Source organism: Artemia sp. Qi Xiang Cuo, chromosome 3 (assembly GCF_049724085.1).
Source record: "Artemia sp. Qi Xiang Cuo chromosome 3, ASM4972408v1, whole genome shotgun sequence".
NCBI classification, from domain to species: Eukaryota; Metazoa; Arthropoda; class Branchiopoda; order Anostraca; family Artemiidae; genus Artemia; species Artemia sp. Qi Xiang Cuo.
In genome coordinates, this window is record NC_142796.1 from 63012228 (window position 1) to 63033736 (window position 21509).

Below are 21509 nucleotides of genomic sequence, written 5' to 3' on the forward strand. Positions count from 1 at the left end.
ATGTGCACGTCAAACTGCACTGCCTCAAGCGTAGGTTTTCTTGTAGGTTTTCAATCTTATACACTATCATGATGAACGAAGTTGCTAAAGACATGTTTTTTTTTATCACTTTGTTTGGAAAGGTAGCAAGGAAGTATAGGTGTGAGAGGATACTCACTCTTTTTGAAAAGGTGTAGAGCATTAAGCAAATAGTATGGGAATTCCTATACGCACCTGCAAAGTATAAGGCCATGTGAGAGGGTACTCACTCTCTTTGAAAAGGTGTAGAACATCAAGCAAATAGCATGGCAATTCCTATACGTCTGTTAGAAGTATAAGGCCATGTGAAACTATACTCACTCTCTTTGAAAAGGTGTATAGCGTCCATAGAAATGTTTTCCTATAGCTTCAAGCAAATAGCATGGTAATTCCTATATGTCTGTTAGAAGTATAACTTACTACTCTACTCTTAATAAGGTGAGTCCTCCTTTACGAAACGAATTTGCTTCAATTAATCGAATCCGTAAATCACACGCCGTTGGAATACCAATGTTCGTTTATCTGGCCTGATTTATAGGAATTAGAGTTATAAGGAGTTACAAGTTATGATATAAGTAATAAGATATTCAAAAAAGAGTCAATAACAGAGTAAACTTCTCCTTGCAGGATGTTCAATCGGACACCAAACTTGTTCAATTAATCAGCTGGACTTTCATACAAAGTCGATATTGCAATAATTTTCAGCGTAAAAGATAATTCGACTGGATCAAAAACTTGAGCAGTGAAAAATGATTGAACAGCGTAATATGCTTTGGCTCCACCATTCGTTTTCAACTCACCATAATATCACTAACTTTCCTTTCACCTTTCAATGCTTTCGCAATTCCAATGTTTCGCAATTACAACAGAGCCACAATAATATCAATTTTATCAAGGAACGATTGAACAAAAAGGTGTACACATGTTTGGGTCTTAGGGAAGAGGGAGAAGGGTCGCCAAAATGCATTTTCTGGAGCTCTTTTCGTATTTTTTTAAGGTATTTTTCAGCCCATTTAGGAGGAGGGAGAAATAAAGATAAGATATTTATTTCAGAAAATGACTATCACAAGCCCCGAAGGGCCGAATTCGCATTTCGGAGTCATATAAAAAAAAATCGTAAAAATAGCACAACAAATAAAAAACTGGCTAAACAATGCCAAAAACAACAATATCAGAAAGGCAAAGCCATCCATTAGTCAAAAAAAGCGTCAAATGTAAGAAAGTTAAAAAGGTAAAAACTAATACAAAACCAAAAAAAAAGATTGAGATAAAAATAGCGTTAAAAAGGTTAAAAGAGAACATATAAGCAAGGGGGAGGGAACAAAAGAACCAAACCAACACAAACTCGGGTATCACCAGTAATATATATATAATAAAAAAAAAAAAAAAAAAAAAAAACTAGTGGTTAGTGGTTTATTTGATCAGTAGTGAAGAATTAGTGAAGAATTTGATCAGTAGTTTATTTGATCAGTAGTGAAGGGAGGGGGAAACAAAAGAACCAAACTGACACAAACTTGGGTATCACCAGTATATATATATATATATATATATATATATATATATATATATATATATATATATATATATATATATATATATATATATATATATATATATATATATATATATATATATATATATATATATATATATATATATATATATATATATATATGTATACTATATATATATATATATATATATATATATATATATATATATATATATATATATATATATATATATATATATATATATATATATATATATATATATATAAACTAGTGGTTTATTTGATCAGTAATGAAGGGGACAAAGGTTTTTCATACCTGAAGGTTTAACAACGGATGGGGGACAATATAGGGACGGGTTTATAAACAGTACGTTGCAGGCGGTGTCTGGATGGGGAGTGTCTTTTGAGGAAAATGTTTTCCGTGCGAGGGTTTATTTCCGTGCGAGGCTTTATATATGATATATATATATATATATATATATATATATATATATATATATATATATATATATATATATATATATATATATATATATATATATATATATATATATAAACTAGTGGTTTATTTGATCAGTAATGAAGGGGACAAAGGTTTTTCATACCTGAAGGTTAAACAACGGATGGGGGACAATATAGGGACGGGTTTATAAACAGTACGTTGCAGGTGGTGTCTGGATGGGGAGTGTCTTTTGGGGAAAATGTTTTCCGTGCGAGGCTTTATTACTGCATCTTTTGCAAAACGGAGGCACAGCGTTCCTCTCCTGTGAAAACATTTTCACAGGAGAGGAATCCCTTTTTCTACCACTATTCGCCTGTTCCAGGAAATGAAGGAGAATGAATTTTACTTATAACCCGCCATACAATGAAAGAAGAATAGGCGGAGTAAATGAACAAAAAGAAGAGAAAAAGAAATAAACTAACCAAAAACTTCATATAAACATATATAAAAAACACGACAAATCGAACATTCAGCAAATGGCATTGTAGATTAAGTATGTACATACACAATCAGAAAGACCACTTAGAGCTTTTACGCGAGCATAATCTTCGAGCTCGGGCAGCTATTGCGGTATTTTCCAGTTAAGTATTCCTGTGTAAAGAGGGAGTCGGAAGAAAAAATTTAGAAGTTGATCTAATCTTTAGTTTGTATTATATAGCCAATTCCACATTGGTGAAACATAACAAACAAATGATAAAATGGTAGTTGTATGATACATCCCCTGCAGCTCAAGTTGTTCAAGCATTGTAGTCCAGGACTTTTAGGGTTTGACCCGGACAAAATTGCAATATAAACGAAAATGGTACCAAAATGATCAGAAAAAAATTCTGTACAACATACTAAAAGTCCCCATAAATCCGAGTGGGGCGAGTACAGGGGAAAAGGGGGAAATTGGGGAAAATGCCGAACATGCCCAGAAAATAGTTCAAAGTGAGTTTTCTGGGGCTTTCCCATACGCTTATCACGAAACTTACATCTAAAATACACTATACAAACACAGAACTCGCCCCCACGGGGGCCCCAGGGGGAAGAGGGGAAAAAATATGGAATTACCGAGTAGGGGTAGAAAGCATTTTTAAATATGTTTTTTGGGGTCTTTTTATCGCCTGATCCTAAAAAGGAGATCTAAAATGAACTGAGGAACATGAGCTCCACCCTCAAGGGGGAACAGGGGGAAAGAGGGGAAGAAAAGGGACAATTGAAGTCAGGGGTAGAAATCAGTTTGAAATGTGTTTTCTGGGCTTTTCCTATCTGCTGATCACGAAACTGACAAATAAAATGAAGGAAAGAAAACGAGAACCATGAAAACCGAACAAAACTGGAGGAAATAACGAAAAAGGGGAAGGGAGGCCTGACTCCTGAGCCAGCTTCTAATGGCTAATAAGTGGGCCTATGTACAAAATAACTCGCTTAAGTATCAAACTTTTACTTTCTTGAATCACAGACATTTCTTAAAACCATTTGAATTACTAAACATAAAGAAAACAACCGCTTGGCAGTTATCACAGTATAAAACTTCAGCTATTATAGGTAAAATTTGTACTTTCGAAGGCAATATCGTTGAATAAAAAACTAAAAAAAGAACTTCAGTAACTATAGGTAAAATCTACACTTTTTAAGGCAGTAGAGTTGACTTGAAAAACACAGCATTGATGTCACTAGTCGAGCTCCTCGTCTTCGACAATCTCGTTGTCCCTGATCAAACAGTTGATACCCTGACATTCTCCGCACGCGAACGTACACGCTAATCCCTTTTTATTGCAGCTGCATCGCGAGTTCTTGCAGCCTGTCTTACAGTTGCATCTCACGACACTCAAAAGAGTCTGAGGTGCGGGCAACAAATTGGTCATCACAGGTGAGTATTTATGGTCTCTGAGGAGCCAACCCCAGTCAGCTGGGTCGAGGTCAGCTGGTTCCCCTTTCCAACGGGATACCTGGAGGTGCACTCGCTGGGAGTGGAATGAAGCTGCAGCTTCAGTTGGTAGAAGCCTTTCAGGCTTAACAAACACCGTAGTATTTGACGAAGAAATTTTTTCCAAGAAAATTCGATATCGCAGCTTAGTGATATTTTCGTTTGGTCGTGCTTTATACAAGCTGAGGAGAGGATAGTCCCCCGCTTTCACTATTTCATCTCAAGACGATGATTCATTCAGAAACACTTTTCATTTTTTTCTGAACACATTGCTCTTCTTCAAAAGAGGTCGCACAGCTTGCTTTCCAATTTCGAAAACTTGTGAGGTCGTGTTACATCCCAAGAGTGCATGCCCTACCAGAAGTAGCCTGGATACTTCTCCCATTTTTTTTTTTTAACTTCGTTGAGGCACCAGAACCGTGTTATCGCTTCTTTTGCGTTCGTTGACGATTCGAAGTAAAGTGTTTTTGCATTAGGCGGGAGGTGATACAAGAGCAGAATCAGAAGGTCTACTCTGTCTACAATTACCCAGCCCAGTCTTGATGCAACCTATACAACCTATTGCCCAAAATACTTGATAACTTCAATTCAAGTTATCAAGTGAATTGAAGTTATCAAGTATTTTGGGCAATAGGTAGCATAGGTTGCATCAAGACTGGGCTGGGTAATTGTAGACAGAGAAAAGCCAAGACAGAAAGTCCAAGTAATTGAGAGGCAAATATTTAAATGGCTGCACGGGTAAATTGCAGGAGTAAGTATGACTCTCTTATTGGACAAATACTATGCAGGGTAGTTTTTGGAAAGGCACGCCTGCCTAGAGTCTTAGGCACGCTGATCAAGAATTTAAAAAAGAGGCAAACAAGGCACACCCGCCTATGGTCTTAAGAAGATTGACCAAGAATTTAAAATTGACATAGAAGAAGAGTTGCCGATACGCAAAATTATGCTTGACTTAACAAAAAAATCTCGTCGTACCTTGATTTATCCTGCTACCATGTCACATGTGTAAGCATCCACGCAGACTGGGGACTATTGGATCCGCTAGATGTCATTCCGTCAGGATAGGTTTTGTCGTCGGCACTGGAACTCCGCGGTGACTAGTCTACCTTGCTTCTCTTACTGAATGTCGAATTAGAACAGGATTATGTTGACGAACCCACTCGCTTGTTGATAACGGCGAGGAATACGGAATAAAGTAATTTCAGTATCTTTCCGTATTTCTTTCTCGAGTTTTTTTTTGCCTTTTCCGAACCTATGGGGTAGCCGAACCTATATAGATCTCCTGTATTAACATTTGTAAACATTTCCACATGCTTTCTACCCCTACCCCGTATCGTTCCCTTTTCCACTCCCTCCCCCCCCCCATTTCCCCGTTTTATGTTAATCAATTTTTTTTATATCATTTTAGTTCTCAATTTCGTAATCACCAGATAGGAATACCCCAGAAAATATCTTTCAAACCGCTTTCTACCCCTCCCCTGTATTCTTCTCTTTTCTCCCCTCTTTCCCCTGTTCCCCCGTTTTCCGTAGTACTCTTTTTCTATACTGAATTTTAGATGTCAATTTGGTAATCAGCGTATGTGAAAACCTCAGAAAACTCACTTTAAACTATTTTCTGGGCATGTTCGGCAATTTTCCCAATTTCCCCCGCATTTCCCCCTTTTCCCCTGTTTTTTGGGTACTCGTCCCACTCGGATTTATGAGGACTTTTAGTATGTTGTACAGAATTTTTTTCTGATCATTTTGGTACCATTTTCGTTTATATTGCAATTTTGTCCGGGTTCGACACTTTTTTGAGCTAAAAGTCCTGGACTATTGACGCACTGTAAACCGATTTCTTTCGCTAGTTTCTTTCAATTTAGCGTGAGAAAATACAAAAAGAATTGAAATAATAGATGGGAAATATATAATTTGGGCTATATATTTGCACATTAGGGGGGTAGGGTAAAGTATTTGGACAGTGTTAAGTTAGAAAACAATTCTTACTTCATAATATCGGAAAAATTGTTGCTAACACATTTTGCATGCAGACCCACTGTACTTAACGCCCCTCCCCTCCACCACCTAATGTGCAAATATATAGCCCAAATTTGGGTACATGTATATAATACCCCTTACCTAATTTTCTTCATAAATGTTTCTCTGACGTTTAATCATAATGAAATATACCAAAGTAAGAATAAAATATACGACTTTAGAAACAAATTTTGGCTATATATTTGCACATTAGGGGGGGGGAGGGGTAAAGTATAGAGGATATGTTTCTCTGATACTCAATCCTAATGGAATATCAAAATATATGATGAAAATATAATATTGTAATAACCAGATTATGGAAACTACAGAGGTAGTTTACCTCCGACCCCCTAATGTACAAATATATAGCTCAAATTTGTTTGTAAAAAAAAAATATCAACAAAAAACTGGTTATACATAGGTTCTACTTAGATGAAGAATATTAGGCAGGGGGTATTTCATACAAACAAACGTATTTGTTTCCAAAGTATTATATTTTTAGCATACTTAAGTATATTTTATTAGGATTATAATCTAACTTCACTTCTTGAGCTGCAGGGGACACATCATACAAGCACCAGTAAAATAATTACTGAATAAGATGTGATAAAACTTTTCTCTTATAACGCTGTCAACTATCATTTTTCGACTATTTTTTACATTAAGTAAGATTTATTTAAATCTTACTATATTTTATTATTAGTTATTTTTTATATTAGTCAAATTTCTTATTAAGAATTTCTCTATTAGATTGAAAGTTTAGAAAAAATGATCCCACAATTATGAAGAAACTTAAAAAAAAAAGTTTAAGGTCTCGCCAAGGCCGTATCTAGGACTTTTTTCGGGGGAGGGGGGGGTGTTAAACAAAAAATAAAATAAAAAACACATACAAAATTTGTCTATATTCACTTTTGATACGTTTTACGAGACGAAAAAAGATTCGAGGGGGTCTTCAAACCCCTTACCCCCTCCCCCTGGATACGGCCTTGGTCTCGACAGATGTAATGCTTTCAAGCTGAATCCGACCGTATTTATTCAGTACAGGTATATTTTACGATTATTACTTAAATTAACGCTAATTTGAGTGTTTTAGACTTATTAAAGGTATTGTTTCAATAGACTTTAATATTTTTAATATAGGATTTGTGAAATTAGTTACTATAGATTCAAGCTCATGTAGTGTTACTTAAAATGCTACTTGGTGGCTTTGAAAAATAAATTTGCTTTGTTGCGCATCCAACACTACTAATACTGTAGTGAGTGCGTAATAATAAATGTGTATTTACCCACAGATTACAAAGATGAGGATTCGGAGAGAGATTTCGCATTAGCAATTAGTAAACTTAGCTCTTGTCTTCGTGATGTCCTTAAACTGAAAATCCCGTGTTTGATTGTAGGTGATTTTAATTGTGAATTAAATAGCAGGTTGTCTTCAGCTTCTATCCGTGCTTCTTTACTGTTAGGAATATTTGGTGATGATTTTAAAGTTCAACAGAAATCTGCTCAGTTTACTTACATTCAATCTTCCTCTTATACATCTAACCTTGACCATGTTGTGTCGTATAACCTTGATATACTTTGTGTTGAGGTGGTTTCTAAATTTCAAGTTTCAGATCACCTTCCTATTGCTTCTAGTTTTAAACGAGAAGCTTCTCAGATTCCAGTGCTACAAGCTCATATTGTTCACCGGCATAAGTGGTATACTTGTCGTGACTGAAAAAAAATTGACAAATCTCAGATCATTGAAACTTCAAATAGTATCCTCAACAAGATGCAGGTTCCATTTCATCTTTTGCAAAAGTCTCCCAATAAAGACATTAATGAAGTTAGATTTACTCTTGATATCTACTCCACAGAAATCTGCCATGCACTTTTGTGTGCTGAAAAAAGGGCAGTTCCTCTTAAAAAAAAATGCGTGTTGTTCCCCAAGTTCCCGGGTGGTCAGGAAATCTAGCGCTGTCTGAAGCTCGTGACCGTGCTAAATTTTGAATAGTCAATGAACTGATAAAAGTGTCAAAAAATGTTTTGCTAAGGAACTTGCCCTTCATCGATCTAAAATGCAGACGCTTTATTCCGAGAAGTTCAGGAATTCAACTGATCTACTGTGGAAGCTATTACCTCGTACTATCTCCTCCAATTTGCCAGACCCGAATGACATTCCTTTGTCCGAATGGATATCCCATTTTTCAAATGAATTTTCTGAGCCTGATCCTGTTTTAAAGTCACAATTTTGTGACGATCTCTGCAACTTCATTGATGAATCTTCTGACCTTGATTTTGCTGTTACTTGTGACGCTGTCATAAAAGCCATATCACAATTTGAAAAGAAAGCGTCTTGTGGGATAGATAAATTAAGTATTCTATAGATCATTATGGAAAGTTATCTACCGGTGCCTTGCCTCAGCCTTCACGTAAAAGGAATGTTCGTCGCAGGTACTGTTCCTTCCTCGTTTTGCCTCGATGATCTGACTCCGATTCCAAAAAAAGGAAAATCTGAGCTGTAATGTTCTTCTTTCCGTTCCATCACCGTCTCTAATACGATATGCGAACTTTTCGAACTCCTTTTTCTTGATGAGTAAAGACAGAAATGTTACGTTCCCCCATGTCACTTCGGTATTTAGGCTAATCTTGGCTGTTCTCGTGCTCTTACAGCAGTTTTTACTGCCCTCGCCGACGCTGAATCTTCGGGGAAAGTATGATCCTCGCCGGACATGACGTTAAACGTGCGTTCGATTCCTTAATTCATTCGTCCATGCTTCTTCATATGGCAAGGCGAGGCGTAAACCCATCCGTTGTCCGTGTTCTCAGGGATTTATATAGGAATCAATCTATATAAATTCATCAATCCCAATATAATTGCATTAATTCTCGTGTGAGGCCAAACTCTTCGAATGCCTCGAATATGCTTGTGATTCCTCAGTACCCCATTCTCGTTAAGAAAGGGACAAGACAGGGGGCTATCACTTCCCCAACCCTGTTCAATAATAGTGTCCTGGATGCTCAAGCAAAGTGTCTTCCTTTACGCATTCTTGGGAGAATCGATATGTCTCTTATTTGTTATGCTGATGACATCTTGAATCTCGGCCGTATAATTCAGCGCATTGAGTAGGATTTCAAAATCCTCAAAGATGAATATTCAAAAATCGGTCTGTTTTTTAATCCTGAGAAATCCGCAAGTTATCCTTTTCAATTGGCGAAATCCCTCTACTTCTCTACTAAATCTGGACGGTTGTCTTGTTAAACCCGTAGATCATATAACATACATTGGCCTTCCAATTGTCACATCTATCGGCCTCACACGTGCTTTGCTGATTTCGCACGTTAAGCGTAAAATTAGAATTTCTTAGGCTGGAATCGTAAAAAAGCAAACTAAGCTTCAACGGTTACCTTCTAGCGTCCATTTTCAACGCCACAACCCTTCCACATCTGCTTTACATTGCTCATTTCTGGAAATTCTTTACAGTTACACATAAAAAGCACCTACGATCAATCTTCTTCAGATTTGCTAAATATCTTTTACATTTGCCCCCTTGGACAAGAAACCGTAAAATTATTCATTTGTATAAGCTAGCTGACCCTAACATTTGCATTAATAAATCTCTATCCCGTTTTCAAAGTAAGTTTAATCATTCATGGTTACCAATTTGTTCACAATAGTTTGTTTGTATTAATGTAATGTACGATATATGTACCTTTTTTTGACGGGAAATAAATGAATAATAATAATAATAATATTAATATTGTATTAATCTCTCTCACGTTTTAAAAGAAACTTTTATCATCCTTTCGTTAGCATCATTGTTCGTATTAATGTAATGAAGAGTTTTTTTTGTCATGTATCTGAATTTTCAATGTGTGTTAGTGTCCTTCTTTTTCTTCTTTTTTTTCGTTTTGTTTTCTTTAGTGATTAATCTGTCTATTGTACTTTTTGTTCCTTTTTTTGACGGGCAATAAATGAATAATAATAATAATAATACTGACAACTTACTGCAGCACCAAGCCACGTGAGGCCGACAAAGCTATGCAACTCCTCCATCCCAATCTATTCAAAACATCCCTCTTTATACCCTCCAAAGAAGTTCCAATTTCCCTTAAATCCTTCCTTACAACCTCCTCCCATCCTATTCAGGGAAGAACTGCTTTTCATTTGGTCCTACACGGTTGGCCGAAAAGAACAATCTTTGGCAATCTATCATCTTTCATTGGTATAACGTGTCTTAGCCTTTCTATTATTTAGCCTTAGAAATGGGGATAGAACCATATTTTTCGTAGAGCTTAGTGTTTGAAATACGGTCAATCAGACGAGTACCAAAACAATCCGTCGACTTTTCCTTTGGAAAGTATCTAACAAATACTCCTCCGACTTTCGGACAAACCTCGTTACAAGACCATACTTTACCACTGTCATCACTGTAGCTTCCAGTATTCGAATCTTGGTGCGCAGACATATCTTCCTACTCTCCAAAACTTTTCCGACTGTGAAAACAAAAACCTTGGGCCTTGGCTATTCTACTTTTAACAATCTTACTTCACAACCGTCTTTACTAATAATACGACCTAGGTAAGTGAAACTGTCCGCATGATCAATCTTCTCGTCACTCATCGTCACCTCTTCACTTCCCTTATTCCCAGTCTTAGTGACTTAGTCTTCTTAACATTAATCTTCATACCTACTCTTGCACTCGTAACTCTCAAAATCTAGAAAAATTCATTCATTTTCCAAAAAAAAAAATATATCAAGGACGCTCAAATCCTCAGCGTAATCTAAGTCTAGAAGAGTTTTACTTTCCTATTTGACTCCATGCTCTCTCGTAGCCTTTACCGTGTTCCTTAAGAAAAAGTCCATCAAAACGATATAAATTGAGATAGAAGGCAACCCTGCTTAATTCCTGATTCAATGGGAATCCAGCTACTAACCTCAGTTGCTACATTAACCGCAGTAATGTTATTTTCGTACATAGCACTAATTACTTTGATATATTCATCTGTTATATCACACAAGGGTAGGACCTTCGCTAAAGCTCTTCTATCGGCTGAGCCAAGCGCTTCCTTTTGAGGACTGAAATTGAGGACTAAAGAGGTCTGAATACTCAGTCCCCTCTCAACTATTAATCTAAGAGTGTAAATTTAATAAACGCATCCTCTTTTCTTTCCTTAAAACATAGTTCTTCTCTTAAAACTTCATCTACAGCGTCTCTTAGTCCAAAAAGTATTACCATACTAAGTAATATCCTTCCTGCAGAAACCAGGCTAATGCCTCTATAATTACCAAACTCACTCTCATAACCTTTCTTTTAAAGGGTTTAATTAAAGTTTTCCTAAAATCGCATACGTACGCTTTTGAACGGCTGTAAGAAAAACACTACGTCTGTCCTGTCTATTAGTCACTAATTAATTTTAGTTTATTAGAATGAAGTCACCAACAAACGTCCCAAAAAAAATTCCTCAGTCCAAATCCTACAGACGAAACTACTCACTCCCTTCTTAGAATCTATAACTCTCACTCGTCAAGGTGATAATATAAATGCGTCACAAGCCTATAAGGAGTACTTGGTGTCTATAACAAGCCTATAATAAGTACAAAACTACTTGGTGCACAATCCTTTGGAATAGATTTCCCCAGATGGTTATTACCATTGTGTACCTTTGGGACCACAACTTGTGTTACACAACAACAAAAAATAATTTCCAAACTGACTTCTGTCAAGTAAACAATTAATGACATGAACGTAAAATTTCAAAATTTTCTTTTTCTCATATTCTTTTTATTCTGTTTTTCTGCTTCTCTGATTCATTTATTCGTATATGCTTTGTTTCCTTTCTTTGCATGTTTCTAGTATCTGCTATATTACCTTTCATATTTTTCATGTTTAGTTTCTGTACGTAGTCCGTATCTATTTAATTTTTCCTTTCAGAGTTTGTAGTTTCCTTAGTTTCCTTTGGGGCTGGGGTTCGAGTCCTGGTCTTGACAGTTTTTTGTTTTGGGACGGGGGTCAGTGGTGTGACTCTGTAAGCTCAACCAGAGTCGACCACGCTCTAAAGGGGTACCGGAAAAAATCAGGGGAAGGAACAAAAGAATGGTGTGCGGAAGCCCATGACGGCTGGTCCCCAGCCTCCATTGTACTTCCTGACTGAAGGGCCATGACACGGAGAACAGCTTGGCCTATAAAGTCTAGTGCCGATTTTTTTCTTCTTCTCTTCTTAATTCCAGCAAAACACACAGCAAAACTTACCTTTTAATAGAAGCAAGAGCACTGAGACCAGAAGGAGCAGGGGTGTTCCCAAAACTATGCATATGCTTGATGAAAATCCTTACACATCTAACCAAATCTATGCTCGGAATTGCCACATTTTCGAAATCCTGTGTAGGAGAAGTAAAATAAATTGGGTAGGCAGCTTAACTTATTGCTTTCCAAAAGCAACTGCATTCTTCGCTCAAGTATAATCACTTTATACAAAGGCTATAGTCAAGGGTGTATCCAGGATTTTGTTCGGGGGGGGGGGCACTTCGCTTCAAAATTTGTTTATGTGCTTTTTCGTTACATTTTTACGAATCGGGCAAAAGGTTTGAAAAAGGGGTTCAAACCCTGAACCCCCCCCCCTGGATACAGCCTTAGCTATAGTTAATCTTATTCTGGTTTGGCAATTGATGATACCGTATTTCAGAAAATGGCAGAAACAAATATCAGCCAAAATTAGGGTAATAGAGCCTAGGCAAGTTAACAAAGAGCCTTTCAATACGGATAAATATATATATATATATATATATATATATATATATATATATATATATATATATATATATATATATATATATATATATATATATATATATATATATATATATCAAATATGAAAGAGTTAAAATTTGAAAATCAATTTCGTTTATATTTCATTCTTCTTGAGAATTTCGCTACAAATTCTGAAATCAGATAATCTAATAACTTTATTTCCCGTTCAGCGCCTGAAAATACCTTTCAAAGGTTTCAATATGCGAAGGCAAGCATGAACCCAAATCCATATGTCTTAACAGCCTCAACAGAATTGGTTTTGTTTCGTAGTACAGATAGTCACAAAATTATTTGTCCCGTGCTGTTAAATTAAAAAGTTACTTATTTTGTTAAAAACAATGGATGCAACGAATACTCTAAGCGCAACAACTTTCAGGCGGACCAGCAGTAATTTTTTGCAGATCCAAGCTCAAACATACCCACAGTTTTTCCACTGTAAGTCTATGTGTGGCCACTGGGCAACTTTTATATTTTAAGGCAATTGCCCCTTGGCTGTATGGGTAACGCCATCTTTGGAGGTACGTTTAATGGGTATTTCAATTATCTTGAAATATATAGCTATCCGGAAATTTTTATGCAATTCCATAGGAGGTTGCGGGGGTGTCCAGGGATGACAAAAAAATGAAGTGCCAGTAATCGGAATATTATTGATATTTTACAGCAATAAAACTATTTATTATCCATGCATTATATATTATTTACAATTCATTATAATAACTTACAACTCAGAGCTATAAAGTTTTATTTACATTCAAACCATAACCAATTATATTGCTTTAAAAGCGTGCAATTGAATAAAAAAACATGTTTTTGCAAATAAAAGTAAAGAGCCAAATTAAAACTTCAAACGAACATAAATTATTCATATATGGCGAAGGCTACCCCATCCTTAGCCTCGCTCTTTATACTAAGTTTTTATAGTTCTACGACGAAAACATTTATGAGTGCAAAAAATCTACAACCGATTACGTTTTTAAACGTTTTATAATACGTTTAAAAACGATTGCGTTTTTATAATATATGCTTTTATTAACGACTGATTCCGTAATTTAGAGGGTGTGCAAGGCGTTCTTCAAAAACATCCTCAGGGTCAGATGTACATTTGGCCATATGGAGGTGATTCGAAATCGCTTTGAGTGGTTTGTGTTGAATGTGCCATCACATTTATTTTGTGGTTAACTCGCCCTGCTGCTTTGAAGCTAAGAATATAACGACTATTGATGGTTTGATCATCGCTTACATTAAATGAAGCTAAAGAGAAACATGGGTTTAAGTTTTGGATTCATTTTTGGAACTGTTTAGGGAGCGGGTGACGTCGCAAACGAAAGGCAAACAAATTCATTTGAAAAATGTGGTGGTGGCGATACAATTCAACCCTGCAAGCAGTAATATTTAAGTGAATCACCTTTACTTGCTATTCTTTTTTTCGGGGAAAAGGAAGGCTCCGTAGTAAATACATACAACGTTGCAGGGTCCCAATATTTGTAATTAACATTTGCGTAGTTTACACCATTTTAGCAGGTTAGTACAGAACTCTGTATCATAGCTCGTTGATGTCACACATTATTGCAACGGCGTTGTTCTTCTAATCGCAAATTTCGCTGCTCATTATTTTCGTTAGCGATTTGCTATGATGCTCGTTGTCGCGGGTATTCTAACCAAAGATTTCGTTGTGCATCATTTTCATTTGTTACTCGTTGTGATGCTCGTTATCCCGTGTCTTCAACCGCATTTTTTGTTGGGCTTCATTTTCGTTTACGATTCATTATGGTGCTCGTTGTCGCGTGTATTCTAACCAAAGATTTCGTTGTGCATCATTTTCATTTGTTACTCGTTGTGATGCTCGTTATCCCGTGTCTTCAACCGCATTTTTTGTTGGGCTTCATTTTCGTTTACGATTCATTATGGTGCTCGTTGTAGCATGTCTTCAAAGTATTCTTGGAATCGAGGTTCATTAAGTGTCTTAATAACGTCAAACCTTTTTTCTATGCCTTTTGCTTTAGCTGGTCATGTGACGTTGGATGGTCCAGGTTGTCGGACAAAAATTCCTTCACTTAAATTTTTATATTTACATTAAAATTGATTGTCCCGGAATTCTGTCCACCTGAATTCTGGACACTTGATTGTCCAGGCTGTTGTTCTCCCAACGAAGCATCATTTATTCCTAATTTGCATTTTTTTGACTCGTCCTCTAGGCATATTTCAAGTTTTAAAATCTTGATTTAACAGCATCCTATTTACATATATTTTACAATTTTTACTACCAACAATTTTTCTTTATGTTTTTTTTTGTTTTAGTTGTTTGGCACTCAAGTTTAATTCAGATATTTCTTTTTATTTTAGTAGATCGACGCTCTATAAATCTAATTCAGAACGATCGACAGAATTTTTGTTTCGCTTTCTCTTAAGTTATTTAGATTCATGCTAATTTATAATTGTTATAACTGCAAATCGCAGTGACGAATGAACCACTATTTTTGTAGCAATTTCGCATGATTTCGTGACGTCATTTATTCAAATGAACCCTCTCTCGATCTTATAGGATCAAAGGTTCGATACGATAGCACCCGGAAAAAAAAATGAGTTCACCTGAACCACCTCTTAGGGAAAGCTCGAAAGAAGGGCCTAAAGCGCTTTTTTTAGACTCAGGCAACCCCTCTTCATAAGGGAATCTATTGGTCAATAGCCTAATAGATAATTTGCAACTACGCAATACTTTATATCCATTAGTTTTATTGAATAAACATTCTGCAACAACGATTCACTTTTATGGACAGGATTTATGTTTAGCGAGACATGGTATACTGCACGCCAGCTGGGTCTCTGAAAATGGGAGGTTTTGTAGAAATTCCTAATTTTGATTTATAACATTTTTCCCCTGTTCGGGCCAAAATTGCAGTTTTACAGATCAAAATAATGGATGTAGCGATATTTTGCGAAAACAAAGTTTTTTGGGGGGAAATTAGATCACTTTTGTTACATAAAAGCCGCTCTAGATCTTCAGGTGTCCATTCAAATGAACCCTTTTTTTACAAACTACGAATATACGGATGATCACACGTGTGACCAGCCTTCTCTGAAAAGTATGGAGTTTCACGTTTTCCAATTTTGTTGTCCTTCTCTGGGAAGATAATAAATTCCGTAATGGGTTTAGGGTTCAAATACAGGATTTCATTGCATGGTTTCCATCAAGACTACACCTCTTTTTGGGAAAGTTCATTTCCTATTTCTAAAGTCAAGTAAAATTTCATGCGCTAATAGCTTTTGTTGAGCAACTTTAAATTTAAAACATTTTACGTATTTATAACGAGCATAAATAACCGATTTTGCTGTTGTATATACGTTAATCAAGGCTATTTTTTGACAGTTTTAGTTTCTGTTGACAGGTTTTTTTTGTACTTACATTATGTTCTACGAACTGTTTGATCCAATGTTCCCTTAAATTTAAGGGAGGCTAATATTCCTCCTTGAACCCCCCGATTTCAAATTCAAGTTTAGCATAACGGTCTTTGAGGCTGATAATCATCACCACCAATTATTTATAAAAGGGAGGGGGGTAAAAGGGAACTAGAACTTTTGATTTTCTTTCAAATAAGCCGTTTCCCGATCGTCTTAGACCGCTGTTTCGATATAATCACAGGTGCAAGAACAAAAAAAAGAAAAAAGGAAACAACAAAATAAATGATCAATTTTCTTGGAAAAAGAAATGCAAAATTTGAAATTTTTTAGATAGGGGTTTCAAATCTCTGCAATATGGTTCTCTGATAAGTTGAATTTAATTGTTTAATATTCATTAAGATTGCTTGACCTTTTGAGATTTTTTTTAACCTCTTTTCAAATCCGGCAAAATTTCCCAGGTTCAGAACTTTTCAATTCAATTAAATTCAAACTTTTTATTTCCTCCAAATACGAAGAGTAAAAATTAAAAAAAAAAAAAATTAACCGCTAATCAACAGGCCATGAAATTCTTTTAAACTATATAAAAACAAGTACGTAAAGGCCTTCAATTAAACTTACCACACAAATTAACACTTCATTCAATAAATAATAAATTAACACTTAAAATTAACACTTCACAAAGTAACACTTCATTGAATAATTAATAAAGAAAAAATTAAGCTTCGTGCGCAGCTTTATATAAATTATGAGAAAAAAGAGGTAATTTGGATAAAAATTTCTTTTGCTTTTTCTCCAAAACATTAACAGGGTTTTTTATTCTATATGTATTCATTAAAAAAGTATTTGATTCGGATTTAGAAAAGCGGCAAAAGAACTTAGCAAAATTAAAAAATGTGGTTTTTACATGCGCAATATTACTAATTCTAAAAAACGGGAGAAGCGATGAAAATACTAAAATCTGAGGCAAAGCGACTGTATTATATACCCGAGCCAGTGATATCCGAGGAAGAAGATCGCGAAGACAAATTACTGCCCCGAAACTAGACGCTATTCTACTTTTAACTGCTTTAGAAATAGAAGCACGGCATAGAGCTAAAGTTGGTCCATAAGGCACACCAAGATATAAAAAATATTCCGAAGGTTTTAAAGTACTATCATAAATACGAACAGAAATTTCTGAATTAACGAGATCATTAGCCTTAGGACCAAGAATTAAAAACTGACATTTTTCAGGGCGAAAACGATGTCAATGCTCACTAAAATCCTTTGCTACAAAATCTACAATTTGTTGAAGTAACTGAAGTGATCGACTCAAAAGGAGTAAATCATCTGCGTAAGCAATCCACGACAGAACATAAGCTTTACCATAAATAAAAGTCAACTGAATTTGATCAAATAGCCCCGAAACAGTAATATTGAAAATCGAAGGAGAAATAATGCTTCCTTGCCTCAGCTCCCTACATAACTTAACATTATAGTCACTAAACTGATTCTTCCACTTAATACAAATACGAGAGGAGCCATACCACTTTTTTAAAATCAAAACTTCTGGTAGTGGGACATTATTCTTCAGAAGCGCAGTCACAGCCCAAGAATGGATAATTGAATCATACGCCACCGCAAAATCTAACGGAAGTTTATAAACTCTACCCCATTACTTACAAAAGGATATTATTCTTGAAAAGAGGGTATGAGCAACATCCATGCTTAGCCCTTGCGGAACCCGATTTGATTCAGGCCTTGGTTACAAGACTTCAGATACTTTAATAAAACTAACTCAAAAACTTTGCTAATCTGGCACAAAACAGTAATCGGCCTGTAATCAGAACATCGATTCGTATTCCCTCCTTTTTTTGAAAGGGGTGAAATGGTAGCACGAGAAAAGCTAGTTGGAAGAACTCCAGAAGAAAGAATAGTAGTAAAAAGAGTAGAAAAAGAGTAGTAAAAAGAGTTAATATATTTCAAATCACCAAAAAAGCCAACTCTTTTGAGGTAACCTACATAATGTTATCAAATCTCGTCTTTTAAGAGTTCCTGTGACTATTAGCACAAGTTACTCCTTACATACAGTTCATTATCACAAACTCTTGATACACATATGAAGATAAGGCAAACCTGGGAAAAGCTGGTATCCATTATTTTATTACTGGGATCCTTTTTGACTTTGCAGTCTATCCACAAATCAACCACAGCATGGATAAAGGCTTCAGTGGCCCAGGCATCATTCTGCTGAACCTGTCCAATTGTGGGTGATGGCAAAGTTGTCAGGGATCCCAAAATGGATGTTTTGAATAGTGTGACCTTATAAATAGGAATGATTAATTAACATGGATAATGGTAAATGCAATTGAGTATGAATGAAGATAATAAAGAGTGGGGGGGATCACTCTGCTATTTTGTGTTTTTCATTATCAACCTTATGAAAGATTTCCCACAAATACATTCTTAAAGAACGATAGGTGCAAAGAATGATTCTTTGCACCATATTTTCCTTATTTTCTTACAGTCTCAAATTCGTAAATTATTTACATATTTTGATTTTTATGCGATGAATATAATTAAAAAACATGAGCTTAAAACCATCTTGAATTTGTGAATCTTTTTGTTTGTTCTGAAATTCAGCTTGGTATATCTTTTCCATTCATAATTGACTACTGAGTAAAAAAAAAAAAGAAAAGATACAAAAACAACTATGCTCGAACAATCTGGATAGGGCGCCAAGGCTTCCGCCCGCCGAATAGCATACTGGATTAGAATGGTATTACAGTAAAGAAAGAATTTACTATTTATAAAGACGATTTTTCTCACTGAACCTTATCTAATCTAATATCTAATCATCTTATCAAATAAAATCGTCCTATTGCCCCATTGCCCCTTCCATTTAATCTCTCCTTGTGACCACTTCCTGTCCCATTAGAGGGTGTCCTACTTCTTATTTGGCCCCTTATGAATTACAAATACCGCAAATTTTGGTAGCATAAGATTTTTCATCTGTAAAACCTGATTTCCACATGATATATATATATATATATATATATATATATATATATATATATATATATATATATATATATATATATATATATATATATATATATATATATATATATATATATATATATATATATATATATATATATATATATATATATATATATATATATATATATATATATATATATATATATATATATATATATATATATATAGATTATAGACCTGTAGATCATCCCATACTTTTTTTTCATTATAGCACTAGAAAGAAATAGGATCAACCCGAATGTTTCGTCCAGCTTACTGTTTGATATTCAATTGCTCAAACCAGTGTAAAACCATCCTTAGACAACACCACTGAAGAAAACCAAATGAATCTTTATCAACTTTTCACAGCAACCATATTTCAGAGCAGTGCTTGACAGATGCTATCACTATGGCTGTTCGTACCCTATTCCATCCTAAGACTTATTTCTTATTCTTTCAAACTTTTTTTTTCAATTAAAAAAAAATTATTGTATTCTAATTGGCTTAAAGAGCGAGGTATTGACTAGGGGGCGAACCAATCATTTGCTTAATAATTTCTGTTTGTTTTAAGTTTTGATGTTGCTCCTTACTTTCAGTTGAAAAACTTGTTTATTTTTATTTAATTTCTGATCGTTTTTTTTTTAAATTATGCTGGGAAATCCGGCGCCCCCTTCATAGCAATGTCCCTTCCCCCATGGAAAAATCCTCCAACGTAACTCCCCCAACTACCAGGAAAAATCCCCCTTGAAAACTTCTGTATACTTCCCAATACTATATGTAAACATTGGGTAAAGTTCATAACTTTAAGCCCTCCCCCGGGGACTTTGGGTGATTCAGTCATCCTAAAAGACATATTTATTATATCTTCGACCATTCTGAACAAAATGACTATCTCAAAATTTTTATCGGCTGTCTGTAGAAAAATAATGAGCGTGGGATGGGGCCTAGTTGCCCTCCATTTTTTTTGGTCACTTAAAAGGGGCACTAGAACTTTTAATTTCCCTTTAAATGAGCCCTCCTACGATATTCTAGGACCACCGGGTTGATGCGATTACCCCTGAAAAAAAAGAAAAAAAAAGTATCCGTTCTGGCAAAAAAATACAAAATTCCACATTTTTGCAGACAGGAGCTTGAAACCTCTACAGTAGGGTTCTCTGATACGCTGAATCTGATGGTGTGATTTTCATTAAGGTTATATAGCTTGTAGGGGGCCTTTCCTCCTTTTTTCGAAAATCAGCCAAATTTTCTCAGGCACGTAACTTTTGATGGGTAGGACTAAACTTGATGAAACTTATTTATTTGAAATCAGTATTAAAATCTGATTCTCTTGACGTCTCTATTGGTGTCAAAATCCCGTTTTATAGAGTTTCGGTTACTATTGAGCCGGGTCGCTCCTTACTTACAGTTCGTTACCTCGAACTGTTTGATAGTAGGTATAAACAGGGACAGAATTTAAGATTCGAATTTGAGCACCAAACCACACCCACAACTAGTTTTTTTTTTTTTACTGTATCAATATTATTTTGACATTTAGTTACCGTTTCACTTTCTATCATCGACTAGAAAAGGTAATAGGTTAGATTTAGATCGTAATCCAGTGCAAATTATTCACTCACTAAAATTCGTTATTTCTGCTTCAGTCCCTTCTACTAGAGCAGGAATTGGCTCTTGAAAGAAAGGTTGAAGTGAAAATACCGGTCTAGGATATAAGAAGCAACGTCGTAAGTTGTTTTTCTTTTATTTAGGATGATTACGATCACCCTAGGGAGGAGTTCTACATCGTACCGTTAAATATTCCAAAGCCAACTATAAGAAGGTTGTACGTCAGTCTAAACACAGGCAAGTTTATAATTTGTCTAGAGGTATTCACCATAATCCTCAGTTGCTTTGGAGATATGTTTCTAAATTAGCTTTTCTACTGTCGTCAAAGCCTAACTTCCAAATTAATCGAACACTTGACAATTTTATTCCATGCTTTTATCACTGAACAATATGCACGCCACATCTTATATGGGGGGGGGGGTAGTTACTTGTGTTCCAAAAAAGAATAAGGACTCAAAATTACGTGACTCAAATCGCCCACTCACAGTATGCACAGTTAAGGGTAAACTGTTTGAAAAGATTCTTTACCACACACTGAATCCGTATTGTGATAACGGTGACAATCAGTTCGGTTTTTGTGAAGGACTTGGTGTCAAAGATACACACGCTGGTTATTTATCTCTCCTTGATGGCTAAGAATGAGCAATTAACGAGCAGTAATTCAGACTAACTGCTCCTCCTCAATTTCTCGGCATCTCAATACTATATCTTACTTTTATAACATCTATCAGCATC

General features: G+C 35.5%; 1 protein-coding gene across 1 annotated transcript in view; it reads right to left on the reverse strand.

The window, feature by feature from the left end:
• The window catches only part of LOC148954393 (sphingomyelin phosphodiesterase 4), a 90903-nt gene that overhangs the window by 48732 nt on the left and 20662 nt on the right, over window positions 1-21509 (reverse strand). Inside the window, exons 3-4 of the mRNA XM_089087077.1 lie at window positions 18267-18452; window positions 12195-12322 (exon numbers count right to left, since the gene is read on the reverse strand). Coding sequence (XP_088943203.1) covers window positions 12195-12322; window positions 18267-18452 — 314 coding nt within the window. The remainder of the gene's footprint in view (window positions 1-12194; window positions 12323-18266; window positions 18453-21509) is intronic.